Raw genomic sequence first — 26,039 nt, forward strand, 5'->3', positions numbered from 1 at the left:
TCTGAAAAGCTGACCTTCCACCAATTATTTCCCGCATACATTTTTCTGACCTTTGTTTCATGCATGCATTCATCTGACTGGACTTTATGCTGGAGTTGGCCTTCTGGGTGGAACATGGTTAGGTAACTGTCCCAAGATCTTACTCTTTTCTTGGATTCCATCCTGATTCACATGTACCCAAGACCATAAAACATAAGTCCAACTTAAATAAAATCATAACAATTCCTAATCTTCTCTGTCTCTGATGTTTTGGTGAATTTGAGTTTGAATTTGTTATACAGACTAAAATTTTATTCATTAACCTAGAAAGCCTCATTTGTTAACCTTCAAACTAAAAATGTGTATCACAAGAACGACTGAATCTACAAGCTGTTAATTTCCACATCGGGAAATAAATAATTGCAGCCCTTTTTTATTATCCCCTTAGACACTAATATCAGTGTCTGACTGTTATGTAGAATTGACTCCTGGCTAGTTTGAATTTTAAGCTAAATCTTCCACCTCTTTCTTTTCTTACACGTTGCTATGGTGAAGATTATCACAGGCTGCATACAAAAGTGAAACACAGAAGGATCACTGAAAAAACATCCAGACAAAGATATGTCATAATAACTGAAAAAAAAGCATATTTCTTGGTAGGTGCCATTTTTCTGATCATATTTTGCTGCTGACCTGTCCAGAAATATACTTGGAATTGCAAACTTTAAACAGTTTCAATTTAAGTGAAAAAAAAATCTTTCTAACAAATACATTATCAAACAGGAATGCTGTCTAACAAAGCATTTTCATTGTCTTTATATGTCCCATTAGGTCAAGGGTGGTATTGTGTGCTGGCACAGCAGCTCCTGCCTCTTTTGGCCACTTTTATTCACACCCAGTTAGCTCTCCTGGACTGTAATGCTTCAGTCACAGGATTAACACCCCACTGAGAGATGGAAATCTTTTGCAGAGCTCAGGCCAGAAAAAGCCAAACAAAGGGCCCTTATCTATAGGTGACCGTGTGGGTAGGCTGCCACAATTCCTATGTAATTCATGAATACTGGATATTTGCATTGCACATGCTCAGCAGAACTTGAAGCCCAAAGGGCAAAGTACACTCTTGATAATCCTAGGAATTTGTAAAATGTTCCTCAGATATTCCATTTAGGTCTGGAATTTAGTTCAAAAGCTTTATTTTAAAGGCAAACATTTTATAATCTCTCTTCTAAAACGACCCTCCCTATTGGACAAAAATGCTTCGAAGGGAGAAGCAAAATACTAGTGCTAATCTTTCATTAACCTCTCTTGCTGTTACTCATAAAGTGTCAGATCTGACTTTCATCTGAACTTCATTTCCCCCTGAGATAGAAATCCTTTCCACCCTCTCAATGGGTCTCCATTCTCTTTTATGATGTCTTTCCAGTGGTTTCCTCATAAATTGTTTGAGTGGAATGGGTATTATTGGGCAGTCACTAAAGCTCAAGGTCTAATTCCAACAACCTTCTTGGGAGCATGTTTGAGTCCAGATGATTCAAACTCTTTCTCTGGCAGAAGCCTCCTCTAGTTAAGTGGGAATATTGCCTGTAAAAAAGAAATGGGCTCCAAATGTTCTTGTAAGAAGGAAGTCCTTTGAAGACATCTAATCTGTAGTAGCAGAAGTGAATAACATTGAAAATCACAGATTTCCTCCTAGCAGAACCTCTGGAGCTTTGGACGATGACCAAGAACATTTGGGACAGAATCATCTGAACAGAAGTCACAAAAGCAGAATTTTTTCTGGCAATGTTCCAGTAACAGAAACAAAAGATTTTCATAGTTTTGAGGGGAAATAAAAAATTCACTAAAATTTTAAAGACTGGAAAGAAATCATTTTTATTTCAAGTCCAAAGTGAATTTATTCAGAACGATATATCCATCCTTAATTATTCTTCACTGAGTCCTCTCAAGCAGGAGAATCCAGAGCTACAAGTACCAAATGGGATGAAGCTTCTGTAGTCCACTCTGGACCGCCCACTGTTTTTCAGGATACGTGCCTCAGCTCATATCCCTGCATGTCACTTTTCCCCAATACAAAATAATGGCATTCTTTCTGTTTTTGCAGGTTGGACCACAGACTGTTTTTCAGATTTCATGGCAAATAATTAGAAACATGAGCTAGTGGTATTAAATGTACATTAATTATTCACTCAGTGGTCAATTATTACTTATTTAAGGTCTTGTTTTACTCTAGGTTAAAATGGATTGCTAGTTACCTGAAAGTTATTAATACTCAATAACTCTATCAGCTTTTGCAGCACTCTGTTTTACAATTCAGTTTCAGCAGAATGTACTTTCCAAACTTTTACATTCAACAGTAAAGCAGATACAAACATTGAAGCCAAATGCTACAGTGAGATTCCTCAGCAGCACAGACACATGGTTAAGAGCTTTTAGCTTTCTTTCATGGGGGATTACATACAACCTGAAATATTTGGCTGGTGTACTGTGCCTGGTTTGGTCCCTGCCTCTTAATAGGAATGCAAGAAGCACATTCAGGAGCACTGTGTAAGTTGCCCAGAGTCATTCCTTGGACTAAAGCTACAACTCAACAGACAACCCATGTAGATAGGCCACGTGCAAACTTGTGAGCTCATGACGGAATTCTCTTGTTTGGCTGCTGAGCCATTCTCTAAGGAGACAGTGGATCCACCAACTAAACTGCTTTTGCAAGGTACCAAGCTACATTAAGCACTGTAGAGTAGTGCTGAGTGTGGTTATAACTTCTGGTGGCATAATTACATTCCCTCAGAGACAAAAAAAAGGAAAAAAAGGATGTCATAAATCTACCAGTTACCCCTTTAGTTCACACCTCCTTACTACAGAAGGACCACTTTTCCACCCTAAAACAGAAGGTCGTCCTGCAGAGCTGATTCCTGCAGAGACACAGCTTCATCTACCCCTTTTCCACTTGTTGACTGTGTCACAGGAATTGACTCAAATGAATAGTTGTGGCCATTGTGGATATATTTTCCCCAGTCGTTCTGGCCTTCATCAAACCAAGTATTAAGTCCTCTATGTCTGGCCTTAAAACTCTGTTTCCCTATGTCCAGCCTCATTTAGTGCTCTGTGATTTCCAGTCACTTTACACACTGAGCCCAGATTTTGGCTTACATCCCCATGAGCCTGCCCCTTAGAGATAGCTAAGCCTCAGACATCTGTAAGTCAACTTGTAGTCCATAAAGGTCTTACTAGCTTAAATAATTTAATTGCTTACTGAAAAGAATGGCTAGGAAATAAACTAATCATGATTCCAAAGGCTTTAAAATAGCTTAGTGTTTCTTTGTGAAGATGTAAGAGCTTCCCGTTTTCACTGTTTTCATTTACTCTTGAGGGCTTCATTCTTTTTTCCCTCAGTTTTATTCCTCCAGCCACTGACCAGCAATGACTTCTTAGAGGAACCCAAAGCTGGAATTAAGAAGGAGTTTAGAGGGTGTATATGAATAATCAGAAAGGAGCAAAGGAGCACCAAGGCAGGGTTTCAGGACCCTGGGGCAAGAAATGTCCATCAAGGGCTCCAGGAGAACATAGCAACTGAGCCATAATAAGGCCCAGTGGGACTTGGAGAGCTTCGGTGACCTCCTACAGAGCTGCAAAGAACCAGGGCAGCAGCCAGGCTGGCTCAGCAAGGATTATGCACCATAATGGTTAAAATCTTGGCACCCATCTCAGGTCTTCTTCTATTGGTATTCTCAATGATAGGTTTGTATCAGTGTTAAGAGATTTGGAAAAAACTACTTTGGCACTGTTTTATATGGAAGGTGCACAAACCCTGAAAAGACTGTTCACAGTGTAAAGTCAAGAGGCTGGCAGACAGACAAGCCTAAACTAGAGAGATGTCTGGTGAAAGGAATTCACGCCGTGAAAGACCACCTGAAGGGGTAGGGGATTTTGCACTGCACTGACCTACTCAAGGCTTCCATTGGCAATGGCTCTCAAATTTTTGAGGCTGCTCAACATGCCTGAGTTTTACAAACTGCTGTAGGTATTTGTTAAAGCTTTTTGGGTTACTTGATTTCATACTCCAAAGCAAATGCCAATTTTTCATTTTTCCCCCCCTCATAACATACATAATTTTGAATTCTTGCTGTAGAAATCAAATTAAGAAAGTCTGATTTAGAGGTAAAAATAGTCCTTTGGAAAGTATTAAGAAATTGTTCAAGAAAAATCTTAGAGAAAACTAAGTATGCTGCTATGAAATATGGGTTGAAGAGCAGAAAAAAGTTGGTAGCATGTGCTAATAGAAAAGGCAAAACAAAATATGACACAAAGATAAAATCCAAACTAAATGGTCTCCTTTGTTTGGATTAAACATTTCCTCAATATCAACATGTTCCGACAAAGCATTTTAATTTTGCCAAAATTTCATTTCCTGGCAGAAGTGGTCAGTAAAAAGGTTTTGACTAGCACAAGTACACGTATGCCAAGTGATTCCTTTTGTGTGTTGTGGTTTTCATCCACTGTGGAGTGAACTTTTTCTGAGCCTCATTCATTCATCTGCCCCACCATAAAAATGCACAGCTATTTTAAGCACGTCGTAAAGTGAACCATGTCACTTGGCCAGGCTGCCCAATCGCGGGAGTGTGGGACAGGAATCCCTCTCTGCACCCACCCCACAGCCAGCCTTGCCACCCACGGGGATGCATCAGCCCCTAGAAGCCCAACGGGAACGAGGACAAAGTGCCTCCTTCTGGAGATGTCTGTAACTTCAGCTCGTCCGCAGCGACCGGGATGGCTCAGATAGAGAGATAGCTGCATTTCTCTTTCTCCCCGCTTTAAAACATCTTTCTTTACATAAGGAAAGCTGCTTTCTCTGTTCTGAGCACTGAGCCAATAAAGCCATCACAAAAGGGATCTGTTGCCACAGTCCAGAAAGGGTTAAAGCAGCAGTTTGGAGAGGTTTGGGGTGACGTGTGCTTCTGGACGCCTGAGAAGTCTCTTGAAGGTAGTTCCCCTCTGGTGAGGATGGGAGCGTGCTGAGGTCTGAAATCCGAGATCCCTCGCAGCCTGGAGCTGGTGAGGTCCCAGTAAAAGCTGTTTGCCTGCTTTCCCTTCCCGAGCAGTCACACCGCTGCACTGGCCTGGGCAGCATGGAGCGAGCACCCTGGACACTTGTAGGACTCACTCTTCTCCAGCTCCTGCTCATCTCCTGCTTGCCAAGAGGTACTGTAAGAGAGCGTGTGTGTTCCCGGCATGGTCGAATGAGTCCCTTTCCTTCAGTGTGGTCAAAGGGGTTTGATCTCATGTGCTGTCATGGGAAGCAGGGCGATCTGCAGGGACAGCAATAATAGAAAGAAGGGGCTCTGCTTTATGTACTTTTTTTCTTGTCAGCATGGAGTGTGTGTGTGTGTGTGTGTAGGTTTACCCAGGAATGATTTTCAGGCAAACTTAATAGCCTTAAAAAGAAACAACTGGCTGAATTTGTTTGCCAATGGCCATTAAGAAAAAGGTATGCAATCACTTTGCTTATTACTCCTTTATTTTCTCAACACTCAGTGCTACGGAAATGATGATAAAAAGAGGCATTTAAGTCTCTGAATTGTAAAGCGTAATTTGTTTAGTTTGGCAAGACAGAGATTTTCCTCTCCAGCCCCAACACCAAGAACGAAGGCAAGGGAGAAAAAAGTGAAGGAAAAAAAGAAAACAAAACCCACACATTGTTTCCAATCTGGGATTTAGTTCTGCCAATATTATTCTTTCGAAAGGGAAGCCTTGTTAAAGCAGAACGATCTTTTTTGTACTCAAGTCCCATCCCAGTTTCTGCTGAACCAGCATGCATTATTTCGATAAGGTTGAGCAAAAAGCATTTACTGTTGAGTGCAAATTTGCTGTAGTTATGGCCACGAACCTGGGCTGTTTACACCTGGAGGTGTCCAGACCTCCTTGCAGCAGCCAGCTGTCAGCATCACGGGCTGCTTTCTTGGGAGCTGCAGCCCTAAGGACTGGGAGGTGAGGTGCCCTCAAGTCACCCCCCTTGAAGCTGCTGCATATTTCGGCACTGCTGACTCCTCTTACCAGGGGAGCTGTCAGATCTGCCGGCACTCAGATCTCAGTGACTGTAAAGAACTGGCGTCAAGGATGGTGCTTCAGAGGCCCCCTCAGCAGGGGCTGCAGCAGAGGGTCTGCCTCTGCAGTGCCCTCCCCTGCCGACCCCTCAGGACGCAGGTGATGACCAGGGTCATCTGCCCACCAGGCTGGCCACCAGCACCCGCAGCCGTCCTGGGAGGCTGGCCTCCTGCCAAAGCTTCCCCTGGGTCACAAGCACAGAGAGCTTCTCCCCACCTCTATGCCACATGCACTGCCTTGTCCCTGCAGTGGGCTGTCCCTCAGACATGTGCTACCTTGCACACTGGCCAGGCAAGGTGGCTCCATGGCACATGCCATGTGCTGGAGTGGCACAGAGCTGGTGGCAGAGCATCCCTGGGCACAGGCTGTGGCTGTCAGGCAGCTGGGGGGGCATAAACCCCTCCTGCTGCAGGGGCAGCACATTTCTCTGGCAAGAATCTGATCCGCAGAGTAATCTAGCACGGAGTCCCCTCAGCAGCAGTGACAAGGGGAGGCAGGAGGAGGGACAACAATGGCCAGTGGGACACAAGGGCTGTGAGCTTGGGAGGGAGGGTGCTGGTTCCCCCAACACCCATCTTCACACACCAGGAACGGTGTGTGAGGAGAGCCTGCGGGACGCACGGATGTCAGCTGTCCCCCTTGCCCCCTGCCCTTCCTTGCCATGCCTCCCCTGCCCTGCCACTCCTCCTCCCTGCCTCCCTGGTGGGGGAGCAGCTGGTGGCACTTGCTTGGCATGCAGCTGGCAGCGTGAGGGGGCCAGGAGCTCCCCTCCAGCCACCGCAGGAGGGGCTCTCAGAGACAGGGGAGCTACTCAGAAGTGCAGTGGCCTTAACATGTCAGGGCAGGTTGGAAAATAGCACTTTGTCTCCTCCCCACAGATGTATCCAATTTTTATCCATATTTATCACACCCAGTTGCACAGGGCCTGCCTCGAGAGCTGGGGGCAGGAGTCAGGGCGGTCTGGGAATTTATTTTTTGGAATAAACTTGGAGTGCAAGTGACTCATGTTTCCTTAAAAATATATGTGTGTTTTTGTGTGTTTCTGCCTATCTAAACCCTTCCCAACCTCTCTTCCCCTCCCCCTCCAGCCTCTGTCTAGAGAAGTGAAGGCCAGATGCACTCAGACACATCCAGATGCATTCAATCTTAGCAAATGGGTTACTTCAGTTCACATGTTTAGGTTCCTAGCATGGACAAAGGGAAAGAGACTTGCTTTTTATTTTGGAAAAAAACCATGGGGTTACTCGCTTTTGACCCTGAGGCCTCTTCAAGTAGCTCCCAGGAGTCCCTGCAAGCCTGCCAATGCCCAGGATTTTTCTCTCCACCAGCCCTGAAGGACCCCTGACCACCACAGGACGATGCAGTTGTCAGCAGCAGGACCTCCCCATGGCATGTGGATGCCCCTCTCCCTCCTGCAAGAACAGGGACATGGGGAGGGGCAAACTGCAAGGAAGGCTACAGCACAGGCAGACAAGCGATCAGCAGGGACAGACGCCTGGCAGACTGAGGGCATCTTCAGCCCTTGGATAGGGACGGACCACACAGCAGTAGTACTTAGCTGTAAGGACTAAAATTTGAGGAGGGTTGCTGCTGTCTGTGTGGACTATTTCTACCCGGGCGACATTACCTGCAAGTTAAATTGTCAACATGTTGCAGGTCTCACACCATTACGAGAGGCAAGTCCTCAAGACAGGTCCAGCACCACTCCTCTACGTTTAGGACACAAGCACATTCTCATGTTATGTGGTCATGAATTTCAATGCTGCAGCTGCTTCTTCTCCACAGATTTCCAAACATTCTCCCCTATTGCAGAAGTCTAACATCATCAATGCTGTCACGTACTCAAAAGTTCTACATTCATGACCTGTTCCTGTTTCTTGTCTTGCAGCACAGAGAAAACAAATCCTCCTCCTGATCATACTAGAATAATTTTTCTGCCCAGAATAAGATCCTCTGTCCCAGAAAGAATCGAAGCCTGAAGGATAATGTGGCAACCTCTGAAGAGCCTTAACCTGGCTATTTCTTCCTGCCACAGTTTTTCTCAAATGAAGCCACAAGGCCACAGTGCCAATAATAAGATCACAAATGCTAGGTCATGAATACTGAGAAGAAACTAAAGGAGACAGGTATTTAAAAACAACAATCAAATTAGTGTGCATCTATTAAGTGGACAGATTCCACTTATTATGGTAGATATCCTCCTGTATTCTCCCACTGGCTTTTATTTTTTTTTTTAATAGAAATCCTTTCTTTTTGCCTCTCCCCACTAGCCACTGTGTGAAAGCACATACTACTGGCAAAAAAGGATGTTAACTGACTCTGTAGATGCAGCAGTTTAATTATTCGGCAAAGATCTGTGACCATAAAGTAAGCACACCGAGTAAAACTAAACAGGGGTGTATTTTAGCTCCTCTTTTAATTAGCCCAGCTGCTGAAAAGAATAATAGGTACATAATTTCTAAAGAGAAGCAAGTGGTTTTAGAGACAGCACTATCCCTTTCATCCTCTTAACACATCACATAGACAAGTAGACATAATTTGCACAGTAGTTTATCATAGGCAAAAAGGTTAACAATAAAGACCTGAACTTTCCTTTATTATTAAGGCTTTGGGGTACATCCTTTTCCAAGAGCCCCAGTAAAAGTCTCTTAAAGGGAACATCCCTCTTCCCTTCTAAGGTATTTTTTTCTTGGCCTGACTGAAATCAAATGGAGAATTTTACTATTCATCACAATGGAGCCACAGTTTCAGCCAGTGTTGCACTGAGAGCATTTCCTGTTGTCAATGTCCACACACCTGATCGCTGTGGGGTGAGGCCCAGCTTGCATATCTGTACAATGGCAGTAGAGCCAAGTAAGAAAGCAGCAGAAAAATGAGACAGACCTAAAGAAAGTGTAAGCTGCTACTAAGTTTTATCCCTGTTGAAGCTGTTTTTTCTTTAATGAGAAGTTAAAGAATCCTTTCAGATTAGAGAATCCTTTCAGAATTATTACATGGCCAAACATTCCCTACTAACAGTTTAAGAAATTGCTCCTTCAAATTCAGCTGCTTGTTTCTTCAACAAAAGACAGTCGTTGTTGAGCAGCATGTTGAAAAATTATGATGAAATCAGATACAAAAGAGCATGTTCTCATCTGTGGAACGGGAACTGGCTAAATAACCACTTTGACAAGTGATTATTTTAAAATGATGACTTTTAATGAAAAAGTCATCCTCTATGGACTCAAATTCTTGAGATGTGTCTATCTGTTTGTATCTGGTCTTATGTTGCACTGTTACTGCAAACGTCACTTTTCAAAGCAATTTGAAGTAATATTTCTTTGAGCTTAAGTAGTGTTTACCAGCATTCTGATTGAAAAATTGAGGCATGAAAAGAAAACTTTTGCAGGGTAACAAAATGGACTTGTAGCATAGGAAGTTCCCCTCCAAGGACAGATATGGCAAACTGGCTTTTTGCTCAATCACTTGTTTGGTCTCTCCACATAGCAGCTACTGTCAGCACAAATACAGGGATGGGAATGGGAAGTCAGGGAGAAGGGGGAGAAAAATATCCCATCTCAGCAGCAGCATGAGCTTACACCAGCTTAAAAAAAAAGCCTCATTCTTCCAAAGAACTGGAAGACACAAGAGATAATTGGTGTAACAGGGCTTGCCTCAATTCACCTTAGTTGTTAGCTACACAGCTCTTTTCCCAGCTCTCAGATCTTTGGAGCAGAAATCCTTTTCCATCAAGTGAGCTATCTATGATATACAAATTCACTATGGCAAAAGATTAGTCAACTGAAGCTGACATTTTACCATGATGAGTGGCCTGACCCACTCTTGAGGCAACAGTGTGCTTGTGAATCTATTCCTGAATCCCCAAAACTTTAAGCCTGATCCCAGCCCTGGGGATGAGGGGAGGCAGCAGCATCACTGAGGTGAATTGCTGTTGGACTGACACTGCCAAAAAGCAGGACATTGTCTGAGAGAATCGTCTCCAACTGGTGTCCTACAAAATCCATCACTGACAGCCTCTAGGATCTGACATGCTGTAGGGATTAGGAGGTCTTATTAGCTGCAGATGCAGGTAGCAAGCACGAATGTGCTGCCATTTGAACCTGAAAATGTTGGTCTCCTACCTCACAGTCCTGCTCAAGCTGGACCCAAAGCATCAGGTGAAGTGTTGTGTTGGGCTGTGCCAGGCTCCTGAGCCAAGGTCTTCCCTCCAGCACATGCCCTGGATGTTTGCGTGCTTTCCCCACACAGACATTTCTTGCTTGGTTTCCATGGTCTTGAGCTGCTTCCATGTGAGCTGTTTATGCCTGGATTTAATGGGCTTTTCTTCCATCATTAAAATCTCATAAATTAATCCACTGTTTATTTGCCGGTCCGAGTCTTGTTTGTTCATTGCAGCTAAATATTTTGCATGGGTTGTCAAGCAGCTTCTTCCGGTTTGTCCCAAAATCAAAGACACAGTTACTGCCTGCAAGCCAGACTGCCTGCTTTGGAAGATTATCAAAGTAAAGCTCACAAAACACCCCACAATTATCTCTGCCACAGCTGGCTGAGGCCTCGCTTTCAGTATTTTACTCAGTCAATAAATCTTCCCCCACTTTTCTCTGCCTCACTCCCTTCTGGTTTTGGGTAATGATGGCCAAGTGTGTGTGTGGGAGCTGCCAGTGGTTGCCCATCCCCAAGCACACAAGGGGGAGCAGGGTTATGCCTCTGCCTCCCTGAGCACAGGCTGAGCTCAGCCACACAAACAAACATTGATTACACACATAAGTGACTCTCTGCATATCCCTCTTAAACTTTTTTTTTTTTTTTTTTTTTTTTTTTTTTTTTTTTGGTAGCCCAGAGATAAAACAAAAGGGATCCTGCTATTATTAAAGGGATGCATAAATTCTTCAATCATATTTCCTTAAAGAACAGCTTCTACAGAACCTCAAACTAATAGAGTCCATGATTTCTGTGAAGAAAATCCTAGAAGGGCCACTTTAAAAAAAAAAAATCTCAAATCCACATATTTCCTTGTTAAGGCTATATAAATTGCCCAAACTTCAGAAACTGAGAACCTGAAAGGGAATTAAATTGTCAGTAAATCAAAAAGATGGTTTATTTTCTTTGTCTATGTTGAGATAAAAGAAGTGAGCAAACAGAATTTCTAGGTGGCAGTCAGTATATTTTTACAATTTTTTAAGGGCCAAGGTCTGCTGCTCCCTTCTTAACATTAAATATTATCTCAAGGTCAACTTATTCTCCAAATAAACACATTTGATCCACCAAGAATAAGCATGGCCTCTGCTTTTTGGCTCTGCTGTGTACACAAGCTCTACATATAAAAATAAATATGCATATGCACACATTTACACTACCTACCTACATACAAACACACGTGTAATATTTTAGGGAAGAATAGAATAATTTAGGTTAAAAGGGACCTCTGGGTGTCACAGGGTCCAGCCTATCTCTTGGTGCTAACTTGAAAGTTAAGTTGTGTTGCTCACAGCCTTATCTTGAGGATTTGAGCTCCTGCAGGGATGCAGACATTCCTTTGTAACCCCAAGGTAACTTTGCCTGTGAATATTTGGATCATTGTACAGACAAAAATTTCTCTTGGATAATATATCCACTTTATTAATAGGCATTAGCAGTCTTGAGATAAATTAGATTCTATCTTGAGTTGGAAAAAGTGAGAATTTGAAGGGTGCTTTATGAAAGCTCTGAGTATTGGGTAGTTATTTATTAGCCAGACTTTGTAGAGTACTGCTTCAGGAAGGAGTGAGACCCCCACTCCATACACCAGAGACACAGCTATTGTCTGTCTTGTATGGTGAGATGTATCAAACTGAGTGTCAGTTCTATGGAGATAATTAAACGTGTGTAATTCATTTTCTCTGGAATCTGAATCAGATACAACTCATAGATAAAAGGCTTAATTAAAAGGGAATAATAGCCATAGGTTAAGAAGCCCCAGCTTGGCCAGGTTGATCGACTGCCATTCTAGAAATTAGAAGGCATGAGTTTAATTCCCGACTCTACTATTGTTTTTCCCTGGGACCTTGAGCAAAGTCACTTCACCTCCCTTGTGCTTCATTTTCCCGTCTGGAAAGACAACTTTGTAAAGCATGTTAAGATCTACAGGCAAAAGGGTCTATAACTGCTGAACACTAAAATTATTTCAGTGAAAGATTCCGCTACTGGAATAAAAAACTACAGAAACTTATTTGGTGGCAGGAACAGCTTTTTTCTTTTTGGAATGATTTTAGGGGCAGAGGGGGGGGATGGAAAGGTTTCACCACAAACAGCAGCTTCATTCCTAAACTTAGTGCAGCAGCGGACTCTCCCTGGCTGGTACACCAGGCACAAGGGAAAGGCTCAGTTGTAAGGAGCACAAAAGGCTGCATTTCATTTCCCAGCTAAAGGAAAAAAAAAAAAAAAAAAAAAAAGGAAACAATTTGGTGGTCCTTTTTTTTATGGAGTCAGTTAAAATCATTAGGGGAGGAGATAAGCTTCCGGGACCAGGCTTCATGAGGTCATGGAAAGTCAAGTGAGACAGAGCAGCAAGGCTCAGTGGTAGGGAGCTCCACCAGGCACACTAATTAGGTTATCAGCGACAATGAAACAAAAAAAATGGGTGAGAAGGGAAGCATGTACAGGCATAGATGGGAGTGTTTCACCTTAGAGATGTATGGCTTTTTTCATGACAAGTAAACCGTGTTATTCAGAGTTTAATACACAAGGAAAAAGGTTGTTACCTAACCACAAATAAAATTAAAAAAAAAAAAAATAAATAAAAAAAATAAAAGAAGAAAGAAAAAAGAAAAAAGAGGAGGATTGAAGGGGGAAAAAAGAGCTAGTCTCATTAAGTTTCCTTCATGTCTCATCTTTCTAGTTTGCTGTCCCTTTTTACTATCAAACTCCATGAAAGCAGTCATCAGGGCTGTCAGCTGGATAGAAGGCACGCTGACGGCTCTATGCTCTCCTTAGATCTCACTGTAGAATTTAGACAGCACACTGGTGGGGAAAGACAAGATCTGCACTTACTGTGGCAGTCCTGAGTCACAGTCTAAGGTTGTTTCCTAGAAGGGTACTTCCAGCATAGCTTAGATATCATATGAGGATATGTTAAATAATAGAAAGATCTTACCGTATGAGAAATTCCAGGTGAAATGAACCTTTAAAAGAACAAAAAATCTTGTTTCCTTTGGCAGTGAAGTTGAATGTAACAACATGTGCTTCTGGGTGAAAATAGGGAGTGAAACTAGCTAAAATCCAACTTTAAAAGCGAACTTTCCTGGTGGGCCCCCTAGTTTCCAAGAACAGCAAACTCACAAACAGAAACACAACTAAAACATGCTATCAAATTTTAAATAATCTATACTATATATGATGCTTTAAATCAGTCCTGCAATCTGAAAAAACTTTCTCATGTGATGTCATATTCTGTGGTTTTTTAAAGCTGTTTCTCTCTCCACAGAAGTGGGAAGGCCTTCCAGAGAATGTGAATGTATTCCTTCTCACTGATCTGTTTCCTTCCTCTGACCAGCACTGCAAAAGTTCTGCGTGTTCTTTAGACACACAAACCATGCTGACATTTCAGGCACATGTTACCGCGTAGTGTGGGGTTTTCTGGGCTGAAAACCTTGGCCAGCCTCATGCCATCTTCATGATCTGACAAACCACTGGATAATAGATCCTGCCAGTCCTCATCAGATAATGGATTATTTCCATGTGTCCTCCTCTCTGTTCTCTGCAGAGTACACAGTGATCAATGAAAACTGCCCAGGAGCCGAGTGGAATATCATGTGTCGGGAATGCTGTGAATATGACCAAATTGAGTGCATCTGCCCAGGACAGAAAGAAAGAGTGGGCTACACCATTCCCTGCTGCAGGAATGAGGAGAACGAGTGTGACTCCTGTTTAATCCACCCAGGTATGCTTGTGGTGTGTTCACACTAAATCTTTGGCCAAGGCATCATGGCAGATGATGGGCAGGGCAGTGATGAGCAAGCACATCTCACTGAGGCATGGGATTGTCCTGCATTTCCTTCTGAACTTCATCTGCCACTCAGATGACAGCAGCAAGACACTTGGCAAGGTTCCCCCAAAGCAGGTAGCATCACTGGACAAAAAATGCCAACACTTCCTACCAGCAGTGCTGTCCTCAGGATGTCTTGGGCAGGCTTGAAAGCTGCCAAAGGGTGACACTATAGCCGGCTTCACACCAGGGGTGTTTTGGTGGTACTCTTGGTTTATTTGCATCCCCAAAGCAAGAAAGGAGAGACAACTTGGAAGTCCCACAAGCAAGAAGGAAAAAGAAAAGTGAAAGGTGAGAGGAGGAGCTAGGACCAGTTTAGAAGTCATCAGAGTTATTTAGGCTGGGCCCAAGTGGCAACAGCATACATATTCAGACTCCTGAAAGAGGCGTTTACAGTTGGAGCAATAAGATTTAGAGGTCTGGGCAAGTCAGACCAGGAGTTTGGTTCCAAATCTCAGAGTCTGAGCTGCCTAGGGTGGAGGTTGGGTATAGCTCCCAGCAGGAAAGCTGTCAGCACCTCCTCAGTCATTAACGTCATTAACGTCATTGGCATTTTCTGTGGAAAAGACAGAGAGGCTGCTCGTCTTCCTGCAGGACAATCCACCTTGGCTTTCATCTAACAGAATGGCTCTCTTTTTAGGCTGCACCATCTTTGAGAATTGCAAGTCCTGTCGCAATGGCTCCTGGGGAGGGACACTCGATGACTTCTACATCAAGGGAATCTACTGTGCAGAGTGCAGAGCTGGCTGGTACGGAGGGGACTGCATGAGTAAGTGTCCTACATGGGCAGGGAGGGGTGTCAGGGACAGGGAGTGGTGCGACAGAGCCAGGGCCATGCTGTGCCTTGCCAGGGATTCCAGTACAGCCACTCTTGCAATGGGCACAAGCAGGAGAAGGCAAACACAATCAGGCAGTAAGCAGATCTACAATTAGGACAAAAACTTCTCTTCCAGTGCTTGTCTGAGAGGAATTTGACTGGGCCTTGTGTCATGGTGGGTTAGAACCCTACTAAATGTCTGTTCGGGTTTGGTTTATTTCAAAACTTTAACTACCATGACTCTGGAAATCTATAATCTGCATTTCTTGGACACACTTCATCATAGCCCCAGAGCATAAGCATAAACACTTACAAGGGCAACAGCTTTATCAAAGAGCTTACCCTCTATCCACTTTCAACCCCTGCCAGCCCCAAGGATATCCCAGTGTCTCCTTCCTCTACCAACACATCTTCAACACACTTCAAGGTGCCTCTAGAAAACACTGTCTTGTAACTTCTGATTGTATCACAACAATGAGTGATTCAGGGCCCTCGTAGCAATATCTAAAGGTTTTGTTCCTGACAGTGTACAAAAGCTCCCATTTTTTAGTTTTGCTAAGCTGTTAATCCCAATTCTGTCTTTCGATAATGAATTCCATCAGCTAATTGTATATTGTTTAAGACTGGTATTTCCTTTACGAATTTCCTACCAGTGAAGGTTTAGCTCTTTTTCAATTTTTATTGACTCACTTTGTTCATATTTCACTGGAAGGGACAAAAGCAGAGTCTGCATTCCCTACTCTCTTCTGTCCATTGTGCTACATACCTTAGGCTTGTATCCTCTTAGTCATTGATTTTAAAGCAACAATTTAACTTGCTTTCACAACACTGCCCATTACCATTCTGGAGTTGAAATCACGTAAAATCAAATCATTGCTTCAAACAGCAGAATGTGGGGAATCAACATGTTTCAGCAACAGAGCTAACTCAGCCTGGAGGATTTGGAAGTTGATCAGCTGTGTTCCTTGCCATTTACGGTGTGATTTCTGAGAACACTTTGAAGTCCCATTTTCTCTAGGTCCATGCTAGAGCTTATCTGAAATTTTCTTTAAAAGCAGAGCCAAGAAATAGTCATTAACTCATCTAATTTTTCCTCCATCTGCCTGAATATATTGGATGCCTACAGTATATTTTAGTTTATTCTTCACACTTGAAGAAAATACACCTTCACACAGAGGTCTGTTTGGACCTTTTTTCAGTACTGAAATTTTGGACAGCTTTCTCTTCTAGTGTTTTTCTTACTACTTGCTCTTTTAAGGGAAGCAGAGTGACACTGAGGCTGTGGTCTCTTTCACGTGGTTCTGTGGTACTTGAGAGATAAGGTAGGAAGGCTAGATAGGGCTTTGCCTCTTCCACTCTTAAAGTGGGGACACAGAGGATAGTTGTGACCCCAGCACATCCTGAGCTCCCCTTTTGTGGCTGTCATGGCTATCTCAATTTTGGCCGTGATGGTTGGCTCAGGCTTGCAGAGAACTGCACGTCTGGAAAGCAGCCTACAACCGTGATGGGTGCTGGACTGCGGGCTCACAGCCATGTGGCTTTGGGTGTGGAGGGTGGCCAGCAAGTAGCCTTGGAACGCTGGCAGGCACTGGCTGCCGGAGCCGCGGATGTGCTAACATCACAGCTGGGAGAGCACAGGAGGAGCCATCTCTCTTCGGTACCTGCGTACGGCATCACAGCTGCCACCTTGCAGCCAGCCCTGGGTGCTTCGCCGGCGGCAGAGGGTCAAGAAATCCCAGAATTACAAAGAAACGCCACCACGGCAACGGCGGGATGCAATCTGCCTCCTTCCATTGCCAATGCCGGAGCTGCCGGGGCACGGCCCGGCCTCTGGGGCGGCAGCTCCCGGCGGGGCCGCGCGGCGGGAGCGCCGGGCTCTGTCTCCCTCTCGCGGGGCCTGCGGGCGCTGCCGCCGCGCTGCGGCCCCCGGCGCCGGCCCGGCCGGGAGGGCGAGCAGCAGCACCGCTCCGGCCGCATCCCCGCGCTGCCGGGCCGTGCTGAGGGGGTGCCCCGGGCAAGGTGGGCGCTGCTTCCCCGGCCCCGCGGGCGCCGCTTCCCCGGCCGCCGCCACGGCCGTTCGCGGGCCCCGCCGGCAGCCGCGCCGCACGGGCGGTAGGTGGCGGCCGGGGGCCCCGCAGGAGGCCGCGCCGTGAGGCCCCGGTCGTCCCGCGGGACGGGCGCCAGGAGGGGAGCGCGGGGCATGCGGAGGATCTGCGGCCAGCCCCGGTGCCCGTTTGACACTGTACGCGGCGGGGAGAGCTGTATGGCAGGGTGTGGGTACCTCCGGGAGAACAATGAGGCCTAGACCCGGGCAGCGCTCGAGGGGCTGAGTGCATTCCCCAGCGCAGGGTCAGCTCCCGGGAGAGGTTTGTGGGAGCTCCCAGCAAAAGTAGTGATGATGGAGGGCCATGGCAAGGAAAAAGTAACCATGGGATGGCCCGCGGATCTGTCTGTTTTGTAGTATCCGCTGGCATAGCTGTAAGCATGGATATAGCTGAAAACCTACCAAAGGATATCAGATCACTTGGTAAAAAGATAAATTACATAGCGTAGGCTGAAGGAGTATTATTACCAAAAAAACCCCACTGACTAGATTTAATTGGGTGCTAGGATATTTCCTAATGAGACTTCTCTTCGATTGAATCATCATGACCTAAAAGGCACATCAGGCTCTAAAACCAGAAGAAAACCAGTACTGCAGAGTTCTTTCTTCTGTACTCGGCGCTACAACAGCTTTTGCCAACCCCAAGTTGTAATGTCACTCCAATGTTCTCAGCTCTGCTGTCCAAATGTGGCCCCTGTGCCAGACAAAAGTGCTTGTAGTTTTTCGAAACTTTCTGAACATTACTATTTCACTATTTCACATACTGGTGACCAGCAACCAACAGTAAGCAAGAAGTTGTGACAAGTGACAGCTACCTTCCGATATCAGCCTGTTTCTTAATAGCTGTAACCTTTCTACTGTTTTTCTCCTCTGTTCAGTCACCTTGACATTTGAAGGAGCCTCATATCTAAGATGCAGCACTCAAACAGAAGATAATGAGTTCTTACCAGAGGTCATCTCAGGACCTCTCCCTCTATCAACCCACAGGTCTCTGTGGGCTACAACTGAAAGGTCTCCTGAATTTTTTTATTCTCTGTTAGTAACAAGGCTTGGAGGAAATCTTACTGTGGCCCTGAAAGCTGTCTTTTTTTCAAGAACAGGAACGGAACAAGGATGTTGATGCTCTGCCAAAATGGTTTATTTTTTTGTAAATGAGGCAGAATTTGCCAGCATTTGTGTTTATGATGTAAATTATTTTTGAGGGTTTTCCAGGTCTCCCGCAGATTTAGAATAGGAAAAGACTCCTTTTGATCAACATATGATTGAACTGTTGGTCTGGGGAGTCAGCCTAACTTCTGCTAGAAGTGCAGGAGATTTAAGAGCACAGATTTGATGTGATCGCAAAGGTGCTTCGTGCAGAGAAGGGTGGGAGCAAACCTGAGAACGTTCTTTTGGAGAGGGGCATTGAATGGCTCCTATTTAGTCTCTGGACCACCTGCTTTGCTGGCCAAACCTACTTCCTCGGTGCCAGTGTTCAGAGAGTTCAGGCTGTACCGCAGCAAACAGAGAAGTGTGTTTAGTATGCTGTGCATACAAGTATCTCTTTGCACCAGTTCTTTGGCTTTCCTTTCTTAAAGGCATCGAAAACTCAAAAGCCCTTCAGGACGAAAGGAAAACTTTCTTTGAGGTGGTCCAAGCCCCCTGTCAAGCCCTCTGAAGATTTCTAGCAGCTTTGTCTCAGGTTGTTTTTGAGGCAGGAGCCAATGGCAGCACAAGGGCCTGTTTCTTGCTGTGGGAAGGAGCATTATCATTTTCACCACAGCAGATCCTGCTGTACTCGTTGAATCCTAATGTGGTTGCTGGGCACACTCATTAATCCTCGCCTTTTACAGAGGGAACTGAGAGAGCCACAGAAGAGGATGAAACACTTTTGAGGAACTCTTCTGAGCAGGATTTCTGTTTCCTTGGGTCCTGCTTAATTAAGGGTAACCGCGGGTAAATGAACAAAAGGTATTTCATTTGAGCAACACTTTCTTAAGAAGAAAGAGGAGGAATTGACCTGCAGTCTTCATGTTCCCCCATAGACCAGATGCAGCAGGATTGATTTCCAGACACTATGATCAATGGGAACCACAGATGCTCAGTACTTCACCAAATCAGGTCACTGTCACCCTTTCTCCCTAGGGAAGGAAGGGCCTGGAGGCAAGTGTTAAAACCCGCTGTTTCAGTAGGAAACATTCATCCTGGGTTACTGGTTAAAAGCTTAGGATTTCTCTAGGGAAACAGATGGAAGCAGCAGAGCTTTCTGTTGGACTGGAAGCAGCAGAGCTTTCTGTTGGACTGAAGAGGTAAAAAGAAGTGAGAGAATTGCTGTGGAGGTCTTTTGGGTCATATGACTTTTTACTTATCCTCATCTGCTTTGTGTAGACCCTCCTGATTAGGTGACGCTGGTAGACTGCATTGCAGATTTTAGCTTACAGATACAGCCTCATACTCCAGCAAAGGAACAGGAGGCTTACCAGGGGATGTAGCCATGTGCAAGACTCCACTCAGAAAGATGTAGTCAGAAAAGCAGGAACTGAAAAATTTGCTCTGTCCGGTACACGGAGATTTAACTGTGCATTTTGCTAGGATGAGCATGTGCAGATCACAGTAAGCTCTGCAAAAATCACTAAACAACTTTTCATTTTCCAGAGGGGACAATATCATTAGCCATATTATATAGTTGGGGAAAAGGGAGAGGTTACCGAAGGTGAGAGAACTCTCTGGGCTAAAAATGTTCAGCATTCAAGATGAGGAATTAGAACAACTATCCCTGGACAGATGCCTAGGGACAGCTGCAGGATAGTCAGGAAAAGATACTGCTCCCCCGGTGTGACCTTGTCTACTGTTTGTTCAGTTCATTGTCCTCTGATGATTTTCTTAGATTGGGCACAAATGACTGGAGCACTTCATCTTATGCTGTTGATGCTGAAGTACATTCCATAGTATGGTGAAAAACTGAGAGCAGGACAGGCAGAGTGGAACAAGACTAGAGGAAGAATAAGAATGAACCTGAAAGAAGAGATAAGGGCTGTATATTCTATATGTGTCACCCTGACTCATCGGTGTCACACTGATGATGGAGGAGCTGTGATGTTTATATATCTTCATTGGCATTGGTGGCATTAACATGCAAGGATGATGTAGTGAATCCTGAGGACAAGCATGTCCTCTAGGAATACATCCGCTTTTTCTTCCCAGTTTCCTTATGAAGGACTAGCAACCATGATGTTGGGTACAACAGATTTTTTCTCTCATCCTTTTGCTCACTTGAGCTAATTCAAGTGTTCATTGTAGTTTTGTCACTTTCCCACCAGCTTCCTCAGCTTCAGTGATTGCAAACGTCAGCATGGGCTCCACCAAGACTGTTCTGAGCTGGAGCATCATTCAGGTGGGTGGGTGGGCTAATTAACAGAGAGGCAAAAGCTGCAAGAAATGTTCTCATGGCTCTACATTGCAAACCAGGGAGCAGCAGTCAACTACAGCTTTCCTGGGGGTACTCTTAGCCTAGACAATACTCCAGTATCGTCATAACTCTTTACAACCATTGTGTGGCTGTCCCAATATTTTATACACTGCCTTGTAAGGAAGAGTGTATCTTCCTAAGTCATCCCGTTGTCTTCTTCTAGTGTTATTTCTACATATATTTTCTTCAAATGTCTCTTGAAGGTCCTTCACACTTTTTTTTTTTTTTTTTTTTTTTCCTTTCTTTCTTCTTTTTCTCCCCAGGGTGCGGGCAGGTTCTTCGGGCTTCTAGAGGTCAGATTTTGCTGGAGGGTTACCCACTGAATGCACGATGTGAATGGACCATCCATGTTCAAGCTGGATTTAACATTGAGTTAAGGTGGGTCCTATTACCTTTCAGCCAGCACTGATTTCAGGTGGACTTTGGGGCATGTGAGTAACCAAGAGTCAGTGAGGGTTAGCAACTGTGAGCCCTAGGGCAGTGAAGGGATGATAAGCACTTTGCATTTGGTACTACAGCTCTTTCCCCTGGTCTGCCTTGTGATGGACAGGCACTGGACAAATCAGTGCTGTGCTTTCTATTCCCATTTGGGACAGATAGGCGCTGAGGAAAGTTTCTCAGGCATTGGGCACAATGTGTCTCTTTAGAGGTGTTTTCAAGACCTAGACAGCAAACCACCCAATATTTTCTGATGACTGTACCAGGCTGAATGAAGACATTCTTTGAAGAAAAGATGTAGGAATGTTTTAATATGATGTCTTATGCAAGGAGAGAGTTCCTCATGAGTCCTTCCTTGCATTTAGCCTTCATTTTCCCCTCTCTTGTTTTTCACTATTTTCACCAACCCTGTTTTCTATCAGCCTCAGTTATTCTTCTCATCATTCCTATGCCTGGAGGATGTGATTGGTTCTCCTGCAAGTCACAGAATCACAGAATTAACTAGGTTGGAAAGACCTTTGAGGATATCAAGTGCAACCTATAACCTAATGCCACCTTATCAGCTAAATCACGGCATTCAGTGCCACATTCAGTCTTTTTCTAAACACTTTGAAGGACAGTGACTCCACCACCTCCCTGAGCAGCCCATTCCAATGTCAAATCACTCCTTCTGTGATCAATTTTTTCCTAATGTCTAGCCTAAACTTCCACTCACACAGCCTAAGACTACTGTCCTGTCATGGCTCTTCTGAGTTGTGTATGCTTAGACCTGTTAACCAACCCCTGATGACTGAAGCTCACAGTTCCTGCCTAGTGCAGGAGAGCCTCTTGTTGGGGTAATTAATAATGTTTTCAAATGTGCACAGCTGGGTGCTCACATATGCAGCAGGAACTATGTCAGGGGATGGTATTCAAAACACACCAGTTAATATTATGAAAAGAATAGCTTAACCCTTCACATCAATATTTCTCTGACTTTGGAGCCCAGGCAAAAGAACTATGCTAGATACACAAAGAGTTAAAATATGTTTAAACAGTTTAAATATGTTCCTTTCTGTTTGAAGAGAAACTTGATGGGAGGAAGAGCAACAAATCAGTTGGAAAGAAAAGCTTGTGGTTTTCCCACACTAATGCACTTTTTTCAGATCCACAAATGCAAGCCTACTGTGTAGTTGTGATCTATTATTGCCTGGATAGCATTGTGTAGAAGACACAGGAGCAATGCTGTGAGGAAGAGTTTTGTGTTCCTGTGATGTAACATTGTATCAGTAAGCATGGGTTGTACCTGCCTTCTTTTTGAGAGATACTGTTGGTGAGGTGTATGATTTGTGCAGCACAAGCTTAGGGAAGTTATATTTTTACAGATTTCTGAAAAGGGCCTTGTCAATTGTGAGGCTTAAAAAGTGCTTCCAGAGCTACAGGTGTGTCGCCATGTCTTTGCTGTTGTGGGGATGGATGTGAGTGTGGAAATGGAACCTGTGCATGTCCGTAACTATTGAATGCACCTGTCTCTGGGTGAAGTGTCAACAGCCAGATGGCATCAGGCAGAAGGTATAAGAAAGGGAACAAAGGTTATTTTAACACAGGACATTATATCGAAGAGCAGAAATTGCTGTGGCTGCACTAAGGAGACTCTAATCTGTTTCTAAAGCAGTAGTACAGAGTGCTGTGGTTAACAAATGTACTAATTCTGGAGAAACCAGATTTCCATTCTAGACACTGAGGGCCACCCACGCATAGACTAGGAGGATGTGTCACATGAGATCTATACAGTTCACAGTATGGTTCACAGTTCACTGTTCAACTTTGCTGTTGTGGAAGATGGAAGACTTTAACAAAAGAGTACCTTTCTCTTCCTCTCTACATCCATCCTTCCTGCAATCAAATAAACATAATACCAGGTATCACTTTGATGTGAAATAATGTTACATTTCAACTGGGAAGTCTCCAAGAGGGAAGTCTGAACTACCTAACTTCTGTTGTCAGTATCTAATTTATCTGAGCTGGGTAATGTTGGAGAAGCCTAAAGCCCTTTGCCTAGCCTGATGATGAGCCTAATGTCTGAATGCCTAGAAATCTCAGCAGATGACATAGCGCTCCCAGGGGAAGATCAGGAGCGCTCCTGAATGTCCACTTTTAACCCTGCCACCCTGCAAGTCCTGCAGGAGGCATAGAGGAAACCTTCATGGCAAAGATGAGACAGGAGGTCCTCACAGAAGGTAACCTTATGGTGTGTTCCGAGACCGCTGACGTCTTCAAGGTGGTCCACCTCAGAGCTGTCCTCTGAGGTACTTCAGCAGTTAGATATTGTGGAAAACATGTACATTTAACCTAAAACTTCACCTTTAGGCTATTCCCACACAGAAGGGCAGGTTCACCTAAGCTAACCAGCAGATCCTGCCTCCTGGCTCTGCCATCCATGTTTCCTTCACTGTATTTTCATATAAACGTGCTGATCCCCTCTGTGGGTGGTAACTGCTTAGAGCTGTAATGCACAGCCAACACTGTGCTGAATCAGCACAACTGCCAACAAAAGAACTCCTTTTTTCATTCTCTCTGCGCACAAATCCTGTTTGCTGCCACCCTGGCTTGCAAGGGCAGGGATAGGGACAGTGTAATCCAGAAGGCGAACAAAGTGGTTGTCTTTGCTTACATAGGGCAGGAAGAGTAAAACTCTCAGGAGCACAGATAAATCTTCCCTTGCTTTAAGCTGTGCCATGCAGTCCTTCAGGAGTTGGCTCAGTAGAGCTGTTTTGATTAATAGTGCCCATGTTGTGGTGGTAGTTTGTTTTGTCTGCTTTTTTGCGAGCATTGGGGGGGTTTTTTGGGTTGTGATGTATAGGCTCCCTCAGCCTGAGCCATGTCAAGGATGTCATATCACAATAGAAATAGCTCACAACTTTCAATTCTTTTCTTCAGTGCTTCAGCAGAGATGTAGTTTTAAATATGTCCTTCGGCTAGAACATTTCCTCAGAGGGATTGGCCAGTATATGCCCACTGCAGACACTGATGAAATCAAGACAATACTTTTCATTCCATTGTGTATCTGATGACCTGTAGCACAAAATTAGCATGCTTAGTTTTATAATATCCAAGAGAATTATGACATAATTATGCTTTTGCTGGTGAGGAAACTGAGGTCCATTAAATTGTGTGTACCTGTGGTTTAAACAGCAATAGACCTCACGGTCTGTAAAAGGTCCTGTCAGCTGAGTTGTAGCCAAGAGGTTTTTAAGAGCTTTGGCAGGTTTCCTGACCTGCCAATTCTGAGTCTTAATCACAGGATCCTATGTCATCGGTACAGTGTATCTGCTTCTTTGCCAAGTTAAATAAAATGCAAGTCTGAACCCCTATGTCTTTTATATTTTCCGCTCTGTTTTTATTATTTTTTTTAAACAGAGAAAGCAAACAATTAAAACCAGTATTCTGTGTATGGTTCTTTCATTCTCTGTGCGTATGTCTTGATATTCTTTGTTCAGGGACACACATCAAGTCACAGTTTACCTTTACATCTATACATAATACTGCTCCCAGTACATGGTGGGCATTCCAGAAACTTTCCTTCTGTACATGCACACATACTTAATTTTAATCAGAAATGTACCAGTTCAAAAAAACAGAAAATATTTTTTCTGGTTTGAGTCAGATTAAACCATAGCCTGATAAGTGTGACAAAGATGAATGAGTTAACTTGTATTGCTCTGTAAGTTCCGTAAGGCTAGATCCCTGGGGTATGTTTCACCAGTGAAAGAATGTTTTGAAAATGTAGTGTATAACCTGATACCTGTGAGGATGTCTCTGGCAAACCTGACAGAACTAGAATTCAACTCATGCATTTTATGCAAAGCGAAGTTGAATTATGTCTCTCTAATGCATATTTAAAGCAGATGTATTTTTTTTTCTACATTCCATCAGATTATTTTAAAAAATGAGGGGCTCTGCTCCATTGGTGTAGCTTCCTACAAGTGCTCAGTCATTTCTCTGTAGGTAATGTATTCCTGATGCTCAAAAATCAGCCATATGACCTGAAAAAAGGTGACTGAGTGAAGAGGCCCCTTAAGTCAACTTATGAGTTGTCAAAGGAAGGTGGAGGAACATGGAGGCCTCCTCAATGTGGGGGCCTGAGTCTCAAGAAGAGTATGAAACATGCTCCAGAATTCTCTTCCCTTCAGACTGTGAGGCTCAGGAGCAGATCCAAAATTCATCTCACCTCTTTGGTGTGAAAATGCAGTCTCTACAAGCCACTAGGCCCACACTGGAATAGGCAATGTGGGAGCTACAGCTTAATCCTAAATACACATCTGCAGTGCTAGGAATCTTCAGGAAGATCGAGTACATAACGAGTTTCATTTATAAAATATCCTGCTGAACAACCAGCAGCATGGCCTCTCCCAGGCCCACTTCTCCTTTTCTTGCTGTACCAAAGCTGAGCCCAACCCCCTGACCATTGCACATTCTCCAGAGGCACTTGGTGTTGCTCCCTCTGTTTCTCGTTCATATTCTGGTGGGGTGCTTTGGCTCTGTGCCCACCTGAATTCCAGTAGCAGCATATAGCATGGCTATTAATGAACAAAAGCCCTGCTTTTGTGGCTGGATCGAAGCTAGGAAAGGACAGACATTGTGGGAAAAGGCTTTAAGTATTTCCATTCTGCACTAATTCCTGTGCCTTATTTCTGCTCTCAAAAGATGGGCAAGTGCCACACATTGGGGATTTACTACCATTTTGCTTTCTAATGCAAAACGTGCTGTAGTATTTTCATTCTGTTTCTCTGGCTGTTTTTGCTTCTATTGCATCTCAAGCTTTCCTTTTATTCCTAATTGCTGACTTCTTAACACCACAATGTAAATAGCTTTTGAACCTTACAGTTATGTGATACTGTAACTTTCAGTACTTAAAACTTTATTTAGGGCAAATGGAAGAATTTTTAACAAACAGCAACAATAGAAATATGCCCCTTGCAGTGCCTGACCCTGGATGAAAGTTCTGACATTTTGTTATGGTTAGAGACATGATGCATGTGAATAGACTGTATGACTTCAATTTCGACTTCACTGTTCTGACGCTTGAATGTTCTCATGGAGCAACTGTATAGAGTTGAGCCGTATTCTAGACATCATGATGCAAAAA

The 26,039-nt window shown here is 44.1% G+C and overlaps 1 protein-coding gene across 2 annotated transcripts in view; it reads left to right on the plus strand.

The window, feature by feature from the left end:
* The first annotated feature begins 5,004 nt into the window (after positions 1 to 5,004).
* PAMR1 (peptidase domain containing associated with muscle regeneration 1) overlaps positions 5,005 to 26,039 on the plus strand; it is a 56,318-nt gene continuing 35,283 nt past the window's right edge. For both annotated transcript variants that reach the window (XM_040067419.1, XM_040067421.2), the window contains exons 1-4: positions 5,005 to 5,178; positions 13,823 to 13,999; positions 14,745 to 14,873; positions 20,737 to 20,851. In XM_040067419.1, coding sequence (XP_039923353.1) covers positions 5,106 to 5,178; positions 13,823 to 13,999; positions 14,745 to 14,873; positions 20,737 to 20,851 — 494 coding nt within the window. In that variant the 5' untranslated portion in view covers positions 5,005 to 5,105. The remainder of the gene's footprint in view (positions 5,179 to 13,822; positions 14,000 to 14,744; positions 14,874 to 20,736; positions 20,852 to 26,039) is intronic.

The sequence above is a fragment of the Hirundo rustica genome, chromosome 6, assembly GCF_015227805.2.
Source record: "Hirundo rustica isolate bHirRus1 chromosome 6, bHirRus1.pri.v3, whole genome shotgun sequence".
In the NCBI taxonomy this organism is placed as follows: Eukaryota; Metazoa; Chordata; class Aves; order Passeriformes; family Hirundinidae; genus Hirundo; species Hirundo rustica.